The sequence below is a fragment of the Garra rufa genome, unplaced genomic scaffold, assembly GCF_049309525.1.
Source record: "Garra rufa unplaced genomic scaffold, GarRuf1.0 hap1_unplaced_613, whole genome shotgun sequence".
Taxonomy (NCBI): domain Eukaryota; kingdom Metazoa; phylum Chordata; class Actinopteri; order Cypriniformes; family Cyprinidae; genus Garra; species Garra rufa.
Genome location: NW_027394879.1, coordinates 166 through 13,026, shown reverse-complemented (window position 1 = coordinate 13,026; position 12,861 = coordinate 166). Strand labels below are relative to the sequence as shown.

Below are 12,861 nucleotides of genomic sequence, written 5' to 3'. Positions count from 1 at the left end.
GAACATATTTTTTTTTTATTGACCAAATTTCACATTCATAAGTGTAAATTTACTAATAAAAAGGTTTTGACTTAAATATGTTTTTATATTGACGGTATTCGAGATTCTGTGAAAAAGAAAGCTTTAGGAACTTTGAAAGTTTGTGAATTTTAAACAATAAAAAACAATTTTTGTTTGTTATTTGTCTTTCTATTTTGTATGGAAGCCCATTTCCGCCGCCACTGAATAAAAATAAATAAATAAATATTGCAACTTTTTATCTCACAATTCTGACTTTATAAATCGCAATTCTGACTTTATATCTTGCATTTCTGACTTTATATCTCGCAATTGCGACTTTATATCTCAGAATTCAGACTTTTTTCTCGCAATTGCGACTTTATATCTCAGAATTCTGACTTTATATCACGCAATTCTGACTTTATATCTCGCAATTGCGACTTTATATCTCAGAATTCTGACTTTTTTTCTCGCAACTGCGACTTTATAACTCAGAATTCTGACTTTATAACTCGCAATTCTGACTTTATATCTCGCAATTCTGACTTTATATCTCACAATTGCGAGTTTATATCTCAGAATTCTGACTTTTTTCTCGCAATTGCCACTTTATAACTCACAATTCTGACTTTATAACTCACAATTGCGAGTTTATATCTCAGAATTCTGACTTTTTTCTCGCAATTGCCACTTTATAACTCACAATTCTGACTTTATATCTCGCAATTCTGACTTTATGTCTCGCAATTGCGAGTTTATATATCAGCATTCTGACTTTTTTTCTCGCAATTGCCCCTTTATATCTCACAATTCTGAGAAAAAAGTCAGAATTGTGAGATAAAAAGTCGTAATATTTATTTATTTGTTTTATTCAGTGGTGGAAACGGGCTTCCATAATTTTGCTTTCTTTTCCTTGTCTTATTTTTTTCATAAAATTGTATATGTCATTGTTCTTTGAATAAAAAAATAAAAAAACATAAGTTAATCGTCTCATCGCGACCTTTGTTTTGTCGGGTGGCGGCCCATGATTCAGCCCTACACCGGAAGCTGTCATGAGACTCTGCGCTAAAATCGCGGCGCTAGCTCGCGCTGGAGAGCTGAGTAGATGAGTGACAGGCGCGTTACGTGAGCGGCTGGTGAGGTCGCATTGAGGGCAGCACGGCCGTGTTTTTTTCTTATCCTAAAGCTCGTTTAGTGTCAGCCGCAGGTGCTGTTTCGTGGAATGACCCAGTCTGCTGAGGAGAAAAGGGATTGAGGTTGACTGCAGCTGAACACGCTAAAGTTTTGTCGGCTTTCTTCCGGCGGGTGTGTGAAGGTAGGCGGCTAAACGATCGCGCTAACAGACACTATTGATAAGGACCGTTAATTCACTTCAAACATTCACGAAGAGCTATTAAACGAGATGTGTTGTATGATGGGGGTGAGGGTTATTGACGTGTAGTCCATAACTGTGCCAATAATGTTTATAAAGTATAAATATAAAGTGATATTGAGTAGTTTTAAGCAGCAGTCTTAGCACATTAGCACAAATCTCACGGACTGAATTTCACCCCTTCAGAAATTGACTAAAATAAACGATTACTGTAGTTATAACACACTCTATAAGCATTAATGTTTTACAATGTTTAACGTTATCAATCAAAACAACCCACTTTTACAGGTTCAGTAGGTGTTAATCCTATTGTATTACACTGTAACGTTAATGTTCTCAATATCTTGTGAGAGATCCAAATTCGAGCTGATTGTTTTTAAACTCTCACATTGTTTAATAACATGCTTCTATTCTAGAGTTAAGTTTAGAGTCTCTACATGGCTACACGAATAAACTTTTTTTTTTTTAAAGTTTTGCTGATTAGACGTAAATTTATATTGGTTTTTTTTTTCTGACACCAATGTTTAGCAAAGCAGTTTTCAGTTCTCTTTGCTGGTTTTGCTGTGAAATGTCTGTGAAAGACTTCCTTTTCTTTCTTTTTTTTGCGAAATTAATTTTTACATTTTTTATGCTTTAAATAATAGCTTCATGTTGGTTACACCTGTTGAAATGGATGTACTTGAAGGAGTAGTACACTTTCAGAACAAAAATTTACAGATAATGTATTCACCCCCTTGTCATCCAAGATGTTCACGTAAGGAAATTGTTTTTTTGAGTAAAACATTTCAGGATTTCTCTCCATATAATGGACTTCTATGGTGCCCACGAGTTTGAACTTCCAAAATGCAGCTTTAAAGGGCTCTAAACGATCCCAGCCGAGGAAAAAAGGGTGTTATTTAACAAAACGATGGTTTATTTTCTAAAAAAAATTTTTAACCTCAAATTTTTGTCTTGTCTAGCTCGTTAAGACAAGCGTTTGAGATTAAAATGTATTTAATGTAAATGTTTTTTTAAGATAACCGATCGTTTCACTAGATAAGACCCTTCTTTCTCAGTTGTGATCATTTAGAGTCCTTTGAAGCTTCATTTAAACTGCATTTTGGAAGTTCAAACTTGGGGGCACCATAGAAGTCCATTATATGGAGACAAATCCTGAAATGTTTTTTTCTTTATGACCAAAGAAAGAAAGACATGAACATCTTGGATGACAAGGGGGTGAGTACATTATCTTAACTCCTTTAAACTCCTTTTAAGTGGGCAAGATATTCTTATGAGTTTTTTTAACCAGATAAAGTTCTTTATGAACGCAAATTGCATTCCTTGAATCCAGTCTTCTCTGTTGTTAGGTTCCAGAAGTTGTGTGATGCATGTCAGACATTGCCTGGGATTTTCCATGTCTTTCCCAAACAGTTTCTTATTATTGCCTTTGAGTTGCTTGTTTATGCATTTGTTTTTGTTTTTTTTCACAGTTTTGTTTGTTAGCTGTGAACTTTTTTTTTTTTTTTTTTTGGCACATTGTACTACTATTGTAGAAATTGATATTTTTAGTGCAACCGTAGTTATTTTTAGTGTAGGTGTTTGATTATTAAAAAAACTTGACCCTTTAACACTTGCACTCTCTATTCTGTTTCTATGCTATCTACTTGTTTTCTTTTGTTATATTTTTTAATAAAAAACAATTTTTTCTCCACAAGTGCATTTGCTGTCACTCACATGATGACATTATTGTGAATAATTAAATAATTTGGATAATATTACAGGCAAGCCACTGCTATAATCTTTCATCTTGTAGTTTGTCATATTCACATGAGGCCAGCATCACCTCTTCAGCTTGAAAAACGGAAGTGTAACCACATTTCCAGATATGATTTTGCCTTTTAAGTTTTGAGAAGAAGAGGATGGAGAAATGCAAGTTTAACGGTTTCGCATACTGACTCATCGTGTTTCAACAGGAACTTGATAGGTTAAACTTGAAGCAGCGCTGTCCAGAGGTGGCAGTAGTTCTATGAATGTCTCTTAATGAGATTTGTGACTTTATAATCAGGTTTATCTTCCCTCCAAAAACACAGGATGTGGTCTTAGCTGGATATTCGAACTGATGAGAATTTAAACTGGGGTGGTTACTTGTTTTTCTTTGATCATTTTTCACTTTAGTTTTCATATTGGTATAATAATTTTCTTAAAGATCACCTTGCACAGTGCTCACTGTCATTCCTTTAGTTTAAGTTTTGGTTTTGGTAGTTTGGTTTTAAATATTACTGTGATGATTAAAAAAAAGTCATTGTTACATTCCCCAAGCAGTTTGACTTTTTCAATCCTGACTTTAGTTAGTCTTATTGCAGTGTCACACTGAAGCTGTGCTCCAAGTCATCATCAGCGTATTCCCTTAACTAAATGTTATGAAAAGATGATCCGTAGGATTAAAACTCTTGTAAGTTGGACAGTTGATGTTTCAGGGTCTGAAGCCATTTGGATGATGAGAATTTTGTGAATTCTGTGACAGTTTAGTGAAACCAATTAATGGACCTTTTTCACATTTCTCAGGGGTTTCTCAGCAGTGGAAGTCCTCATAGTTTGATTAACCGAGAGCAGTGAATGGGAGAGTACCACAAATATATTTTTTGCATTCCCATTTGGTCAAATAGCAAAAGAAAACTCCCTCCCATAGAAGCTGAATTAGAAACTCCCTCGCATTAGCCTTAACTATTTTTTATTTATTTACTTATATATTTTTTTAATTTGATGAAAAGGTTATATAATATAAAGTGTAGTGTTATAAATGGACATGCATTTAAATAAATCAAAATATAAAAAATTGAGGATTTATGAGGATGATGACCAATGAAACATGTCATCACAGTCTTGTCAAAAGGGTCGATAATCCAATTCGAAACCCACTATGAGGTTAAATAACACGTCTTTCTTAACTGTGACTGAACAGGTTGTGAACGGCAACATTTAGTTGAGAAATTGTGGTTAAGTGGCATCAGTCAGGTGGCTGTGACGCATTCTTTTTGTTCAAACTATGTGCATTTTCTTTTCATTTATCACCTTATAACACAATGTTTGCACTCAGCATGTGTTGGCAGGGATCTGTTCTCAACAAGAGGTCAATGTTTGCCTGCCATGACTTTCGAAGAACTCTTTATTTTTGATTCCAGAATCGAAAAAAACTCAATACAAGTATTGATGCAATATTATTAGAAAAATGATTACGAATGAAAAAGCCTTTATTATCAGATGGCTATACAAGAAAGAGAAACTCTGAGAGGTTTTAGACTTCTTGAATGTAGCCGTCTGATAATAAAGGCTTTTTAATTTACAAGAGTGCCATGGTCATTCTGAAGTTTTCTTTGACAGTCTAAATGTTATTTGTTTATTTTTTATTTTTTTATTAATAGTAGGCTAACATAACCCTCCCATGCTATTACTGTTTACTCTATCACACACTATGCATTCTCGGAATAAATGCAGTGATCCAAAACAATGAATCTAATCCTCATTCAGGCAAAACTTTGCTTCAAGAATGAGCCACACTGCTGACCTGATCTAATCGCTAGCACACCCTGAGCACATGAATTATTCCTCTTATCGGCAAGACATATCGGCATAATTTTTCATATTTCACATTAAAGCCATTATCGGCAGATTCCGATATTGGTCCGATAATATTGTGCATCCCTTCTACTGATCACAGAACCGTGCTTCTCGCGAATGCAATTTAATTTCGATGAATCGTGCAGCCCTAAATGGCATTCAATTTGATGATGGCAAATGAGACATTTATAAATCAAAATAAAAAAAGTGTGGAGTTTGTTTCAAGTGGGTTCTCTGTGAGTGAGCCATATTAGCTGGTATGGTGTTACTTTAAAGTTTAAACCATAAACATTATTTGTCAACGTTTATAATATAAAAACATGATTAAATATGTAAAATTAAAAAAAAAAATCTTCTAGAGACACCAAATTTGGTCAGATCACTATTTATGGCTATCACTACAAGTGTGCCAAATTTCATAATTTTCCTATGTTCCGTTTATAGGGCTGCCATAGATTCCCATTGGATGAAAATAAGAAAACATACAGATACAATAGGGGCTACAGCTCTTCGGGCATGGCCCCTAATAATAGCATGATGTTGTCAGAACAAAAAAGGAACGATAATGGAGGAGAAAAAACAAATACATCCTGTGTATTTGTGTCTTCGTTTTCGGAAAGGCACGGAAAACGAAATATTCGTTCTACGGAGCCACTAGAGGGACGTAGTTAGCGCTTCCTAGTGATAGCCAGTTACATTATTATATATATTTCACTTACCACATAACCAGAGTAAGGAGAGATGACTGTTGGTACAATGGCGAATCGTTTGCAGATCCTGAACACCACTGACAAACATCCAATCTTTTAAAATATGTGGCAAGTAGGCCTACTTCCGCTCCATGTAATCGTGAATCTTGAAAGTGAAAGTGAAACGCAGCCACACATTCAGACACGGTTTCAATGCTCTTTCAATGCGTATTAATAACGGCTGTCTGATGCCCGAAATTTCTATACAGTATAATTACTCAACGATAAAATTGCAAGAGAAATCATTGAAATATTTTTTTACCTCCCATCTCATATTAAGGGGTTTTGTAGTACATGTAATTTCCTTTCTGCAGATTCAGGCACGTCCCTAATGGTAAGTGTAAAATTTTTGTTAATAGGAAAGTTAATAGGAAACACTAATTTCTTGAGTCAGGAATATCCGTACTATAGACAGATGTGTTTTTGTATTAAAATACTGGTGTGAAATACACAGTGTGAAAACCGATCGATTTTTAATCAAATTGTGACCCCAAGAATCGATCTGAATCAAATCGAGAGGTACCTAAAGTTTCCCACCCCTACTATTTTAATATGTGGGTTAAACAAACTATTTTTCTGTCAGATGTTTGAACTGGTCAAAGTGTTATGGGTTTCATCCAGCAGAACCACCCTCCATGGGCCTCAGCCTCTCTCTGGACCTTTGCACTTAAGTGCAGTCGAAATATTAGCCCATGACTTCAAAAGACTTTCATCAGAGCAGTTGTTATGGTCCACAGATTGTTCATTCTGCCTTTGATGAAGATCAGGGAGGTTCAGCTGTGTTCATACTGTGTAGAGGAAACAGCCTATCCAATTCATCCTTACAAGAAAATAATAGTTCTGTGTGAATTCGGTAATACTTGTTTGGGCAAGGTAAATGTTTCGTCGTCGTTGTTTGGATGTGTCTATTTGTGTCCTAGGGAAACAAACTGAGAAAAAGAAGAAAAAGTGTTTCACATCTTTTGACGACTGACTGCATGAATTTGCTTGTTTCCGAACATAATTTGAGTTATTTGGAGTTGCAGCTGTTTTTGTGAGCCTATAGGAGGGGTCATATACTGTATCTGTCCTTGTGTTTGCATGCATGTTGTTATTTTATTTTATTTCTTCCAGACATCATGAGAGACTCATGGCTGTAAGTCGTTTGCTCCTGAAATGCTCCAAATCACATCTTTAGTTCTACATTACCTCTGGTCATTTTCCCTCTCGGTGGCCTCCGCTTGGCATCTCATCGCCTTTTCTATGCTGCCGTTACCATTAAAGGAAGAAAATTCTCCTCTCTGCACGCCGACCAATCCTGCAAAAGCAGAAATGGACCAAAGCATTCGAGCAACAGCACCTATGAACCTCTCCAAATAACATTGGATGAGATTAGTGTTCCTTGAGTGCACACAGCCTGCCCAATGTTTGGATTCGGCCCCTCACTACAGAGGCGTAACTTTAGAAGACCTGTGTTTGGCTGCATGTGTGTTTACTATATGAAAGCCAGCAGAATGGTTTCCCTGTGACACCTTTGTACACAAAAGGGATTGTTCTGTATGTATTATTCATTCTGAACAGATCCCACATGCTTGTAGCAGCATTTGAAGAAGTGTTTAAGTTGTTGCAGGGCTCTACCCTTACTTTTCTGTTTCTGTTTAACTTAAAAAATTTAGGAGTGCAGTTAAAATTTCAGGAGCACATTCTAAACAATATTAGCCTTCATATTAAGAGGTGATATTTGACTCCTTAAAGTGATTTGCAGGAGAATTTTGTTTTACCTTTGTAAAGGCATTTTCTAACTTTATTAAAAGTTTATCATCTTTTATATTAAACTAAAGTTTTTTTAATAAAACAACAGAATAAGAACAAGTAGGATAAGAATAAGTTACCAATCAAATGCAATCTAATTCAAAATCTAATGTTTTGAATATAACATTTTGAATACAGAAATATTAAGCGATTTAAATAACTAAAAAGATTCTTTAAAAATGAAACTAAAATCTGCCAGCAGGTGGCTGCAAGTCACTGATTTAATTACTGTATTATATATTCATTTGATACAGTCAAATGGCTGAATCATTCAGGAATAAAGCAAGTGGCTGTCTTTATGAATGGGAAATTGAATCATTGACTCACTAGACGAAAATGAAACACCGCTGTGTTTGAATGGAGATGCACAGCACCTCAGCTGTGACTTGTTTCAGACTATTTTTGATGACGAAATAGAGCAAAATCAGGCAATAGTGTTATAGTCAGACAGTGTAAGTCACTTAATAATAACTTGTTATTTAAGTGTTGTATTAAATCAATATCTCATTTACAAACTCCCTTAATCATTAAAAGCAGTCACTCATCTTAGTTCATCGTAATCTCACAAAGTTTCTTTATAATCAACAAAGCGCAGTGAATCTCTTATTTAAACTCTCTACACTTTATGGAAGGATTTGTGCGATATGACTGAGATACATTACTCAACATTGCAAAAACATGTAGAAACATGTCGCAAATGCAAGTGAAATGGTCGCACTGTAGAGCCCCGTTTTCATCTAAAGAATGTGTTCGTTCAAGGACGGATGGAGTGAATGGTTTTCGCTGATCAATGTACATTCTTTGTGCATAAGGCTGTTCAGGCCACAATTCTGGTTTATTTGCTTTAAAAGCCAATGGTGGTTAACTATTATCTTGTTTAACTTTTCCCACACAGTAATGTAAATGCACCTTCCGTCCTGTTTTCTAACACACTTGGGTTGTTCTGTCATAAAGCAGATTTCATCCTCTTTCCTCTCATAGATTTGCGGTGTCCAGTTCAGTGTGGGCCTAATGATATGGGTTGAATCCATGTAGGCCCAGAGGCTCAACAGGCCTCGCTCCTGGCTCTAGACTGTACACTTTTCCATCCAGAACCCACAGCTGCTTTTTGTTTAGGAGGTCATGCTTGCAAAATCCCCCACCTGGGCAACAATCCAGGACGCTCTCTACTCCGCGTGCACAAATGAACACATATCAATATGTAGAGACCTACTCATTCTCTCATCTTGTTTTTAGAGCACTGAGGAGCCTGGTGTAGAGACCCTGTCATGCGTGAATACAAGCTTGTGGTGTTGGGCTCTGGCGGTGTGGGCAAGTCAGCCCTGGTAAGTACAGTATACCATGTCATCTTCACCAAACCTCAGAGCAGCTAGACTCCAGTGCTCAGCCAAACAATGTGATCCACAGTAATGATCATGCCTGTAATGTAAATGCCTATTCACATTAATTCCAAGTCTGAACTACTCTCTCAAAAAAAAAAGTGCTTTAAAAGGTTCTTCACAGCGATGTTGACGCTGACGTTGTTCTGTGTGTACAGTGCGCATTCTTGCACTTGAACGGACAAATACTAGGGATGCACCGAATATTCAGCCACCGAAAATTTTCGGCCGAAAATGGCCCAAAAGTGCATTTTTTGGTTTTCATAATTCTGTCGGTGTTTCGGTTTTCGGCCTTGGTTTCCAATTTTTCATTTCGGTGCATCCCTAACAAATACATACAAAAAGTATGTCAAAATATTGGTTGGTTTAGAAAAGTTTAGTGGGCGTTTTCTTTTAATGCATTTATTGTAATGTTAGTGTTAATGCACGCAGTGGTGCTTTGTTTACAGCGGTAAACAAGGTAACGGTGTATTGTGGCTGTCGCATTCTAGGGGATAAATGTTATTGGGGTCGCTTCAACCCGTGGACATGAAAAACAACCTGTGGCAACAGTGTTAAAGTAGCCCGATTTCACAGGAAATTTGTGGACTTGGCAACCCTGGTCATACCGTGTACATACAGAAATGTAAATGTATTCACAGCAGCCCGTCAAAAAAAACATTCGGTTTAACTTGAAGACATTGGGCCGTAAGTATATTACTATTGTTCAGTAGAATGTACCTACTACTACTATTGCTAAAATTATTAAAACATATTGTTTTTAACTAATAATCACACAACATTTCCATGTTTTAATTTAAAGTAAAATAAAGTTTAATTTCGGTAATTAAAAGATAAATGAAATTAATGTTTTATGCTTTCATTTGATAACCAGAAACATTTTACACAACACAATTTCTGAGGGGAATTTTTTTTTTTCAAAAGGCTACTGTAAGAATACATTTTAATAAATTAAATAATGTTTATGCATTCAAAAAATTAGACGTGCTATAATAATAAAATATATGGTGGGGGGAAAAATTCATAGGGCCCTAAACATGTCATTTTCATTATTCTTTTAATAAATTGATGTGAAGTTATAGAAGTTTCATGATTTATTTAATTACACAAGCTTTTTTAATAATAATAATAATAAAAATATTTAATTTAGCCATTAAAAAGGAGTAAAGAAAAAAAAAATGGAATCCAGAAAATGAAAACCAAAAATTGTAACCCCTACTAGTCAACCAGAAAATCTTTAGTCAAAGGCAGCCCTAAGGACTAGTTAAGCAACATGACATGATCAAAAGAGTGACGTTTTCTCTGAAAACCACGATTGCAAGTTTGACATTGATTTTGATACAAGAGTTCAAACGAGTAGTTCATATACATTTTAGTACAATATTGTCACTGTTGACTGTTTTTGCTTGATTTTGGTGAACGTAAAAAGTTCAAAAGGTCATAGCAGAACAGTCACGCATCTCTGAGCAACACAACTGTTTCGTTACTGAATGATTCTGTTTTTTTTTTTTTTTTGAAAGAATGAACCGTCTTAACAAATCGTTTGAATGAATGCCTCAATGACTCGCTCATTAAAACAGTCACTTGCTGCCACTAGCAGTTTACGTTCATATTATTAATTAGTTTATCTTTGAGTTTTTTCCTCTAAATTCAGCATAACAAATAATACATCCAATACGTAAAAACTTGATGTTAACCTGCAGCTTTAATGCTTGTTCCTTTTAATTCAAATAAGAGGTCATGCAAGAGGTCTTCTATTTAACTTGAGGATCTTCTGTTGGTCAAACAAAATGACCTTATAACTGCCTTTGCTACTTTGAAAATATATGGGAGTTGTGTGTTTTTTTTTTTGTTTTTTTGTTTTTTCTCCACTGTTGACTCTTTTTACAGGTTTGTGTGAAACCATTCTCTGGCTCCTATTTAATATCTCTGCCTCTTGCAGACGGTCCAGTTTGTCCAGGGAATTTTTGTGGAGAAATATGACCCCACAATAGAAGACTCCTATAGAAAGGTAGCAAGCTCAGTAGATTCTCCTGTCTTTTGTTTAATACTCCAGTGGACAACAGAAGCTTACGTTTATTTCTTCCCCTCTTTTCCTCATGCAGCAAGTGGAAGTTGACAGCCAACAGTGCATGTTGGAGATCCTGGACACAGCAGGAACAGTAAGTGCTTTTGGCCTCCCATTTAACTGTATGTCAGCTGTATTTATTCTTGTAGTATTCCAACTCAATTTTTGCCTTGAAGTTAGCCTTAGATGCTTACATTGCAATAAATATAAATTACTACTACTACTACTGATATGTATACTTTATTACACATTCTAAATAATAAAATGTTTGTAAATGCTCTAAACAAAAAAAAAAATAGAAATTTGTCAGCTTAAAAAGAATTCAGATCCTCCCAGGCCCATTCAGAGTATAAGTTTAAAGGAACACTCCACTTTTTTTGGAAATAGGCTCATTCTCCAACTACAGAAGAGTCGAGTTTTAAATAGGACAAATACCGAAACTCGTTGGTCATTTTTGAACACGATGCTATTGGTCTAATAGGATTCAATGATCTATGCTAAAAGTGCTATCGCCAGAACAGGAGAACGGCTGAATGGATTTCAAAACGGTAAAACTCAACTTATTAACTCGGGGGGGGGAGTTGGAGAATGAGCCTATTTCCAAAAAAAGTGGAGTGTTCCTTTAAAATCAGTTTAAATTAAACTTGTTTGTTATTTTTTCCATATTGAACAGATGTCTCTCCTAGGCTTATTACATTTAAAAAAAGAAATCTGTTTCTCTTACCCTGTAAGACGTAAGGTGGTTCTTCAGAACACAAAAGAATATATTAACAAATTCTGAGACATTTTTGTCCCTCCACTGAACTTTGACGCTTCAAAAATCTCATTAATTAACACTTGTAAAATATAACTTCCAAATTTATTTCTTTTTTGTGTCTCTCTTTCAGGAGCAGTTCACGGCTATGAGGGACCTGTACATGAAGAATGGTCAGGGCTTTGCTCTTGTGTACTCAATCACAGCACAGTCTACATTCAATGACCTGCAGGACTTAAGAGAGCAGATTCTGCGAGTGAAGGACACAGAAGATGTAAGTGTGAGAGTAAAAACTTCCTGTTGAGTGGATGATGTTTGGATGCATGCACAGAGAAGCACTTTAGAGACTTAATTTAACAAATCACTGCCTTACTAAAACCATGTTTTTTTCCCTTCACAAGCCAAATGCATAGTAGTTTGTTTGTTTCTCTCAATAGAAAAAAAAATCTAAAAATCAAAGGTTTTTCTCCCCGTTTACATTTTTATTAGGGCCGGGACTTTAACGCGTTAATTTAGATTAATTAATTACACAAAAATAACGCGTTAAAATTTTTTAACGCATTTTAATCGCACTTAGTTTTGCACCGCGGAACGTTTCTCGCTGGATGAGATTCGGCGGACCGATTATACTGGAGCACCAACTAGCGTTCAGACAAGCTGTGTCCGTCCTAAATAGTATCGTATTCCCAAATCGTTGTATGTTTAAAAAAGTATTCCAAAGATTCCCGGATGGTCTACTACTTAACGATCAATGCACACTCTAACGGCTAATATTGCCCGCAACACACTGCGCCGTGAACGAGGATTCGATTAGAACTACAAACACGCATAAAAAGTGTTAAACTACAAACATGGAGGATATGCGCGACCAACGGACAGGTAGAGAAAGGGGTTTGAGTGATAAATAATCAGTGTGTAACCTGATAAAAAAATATTTTTTAAATGTTATCCGCGTTATATTCCATGTGCAGCAACATTTATAATGATAGGTTTGGTCATTAACGTTTAAATGCATAATTAAGCAAACACAAGAGCAGAGTTCTCTGAATGAAAGACTCGTTAAAGAACGTGCCTCTTGCTACACTTAATGGCAATATTGCACTGGTCTGTTGGACTTGGTTGAACAAAGATAAACAATATTTTGTTGCTTA

At 35.7% G+C, this 12,861-nt stretch overlaps 1 protein-coding gene across 1 annotated transcript; it reads left to right on the top strand.

Annotated features, from left to right (window-relative positions):
* Positions 1–1,097: 1,097 nt before the first annotated feature.
* LOC141317272 (ras-related protein Rap-1b-like) lies at positions 1,098–12,041 on the top strand. Its single transcript, XM_073833028.1, has 5 exons — positions 1,098–1,315; positions 8,746–8,834; positions 10,831–10,899; positions 10,994–11,050; positions 11,844–12,041. Exons 2-5 carry the CDS (start codon positions 8,778–8,780, stop codon positions 12,012–12,014), a joined length of 354 nt encoding a protein of 117 aa, XP_073689129.1. The 5' UTR covers positions 1,098–1,315; positions 8,746–8,777; the 3' UTR covers positions 12,015–12,041.
* Positions 12,042–12,861: the final 820 nt, after the last annotated feature.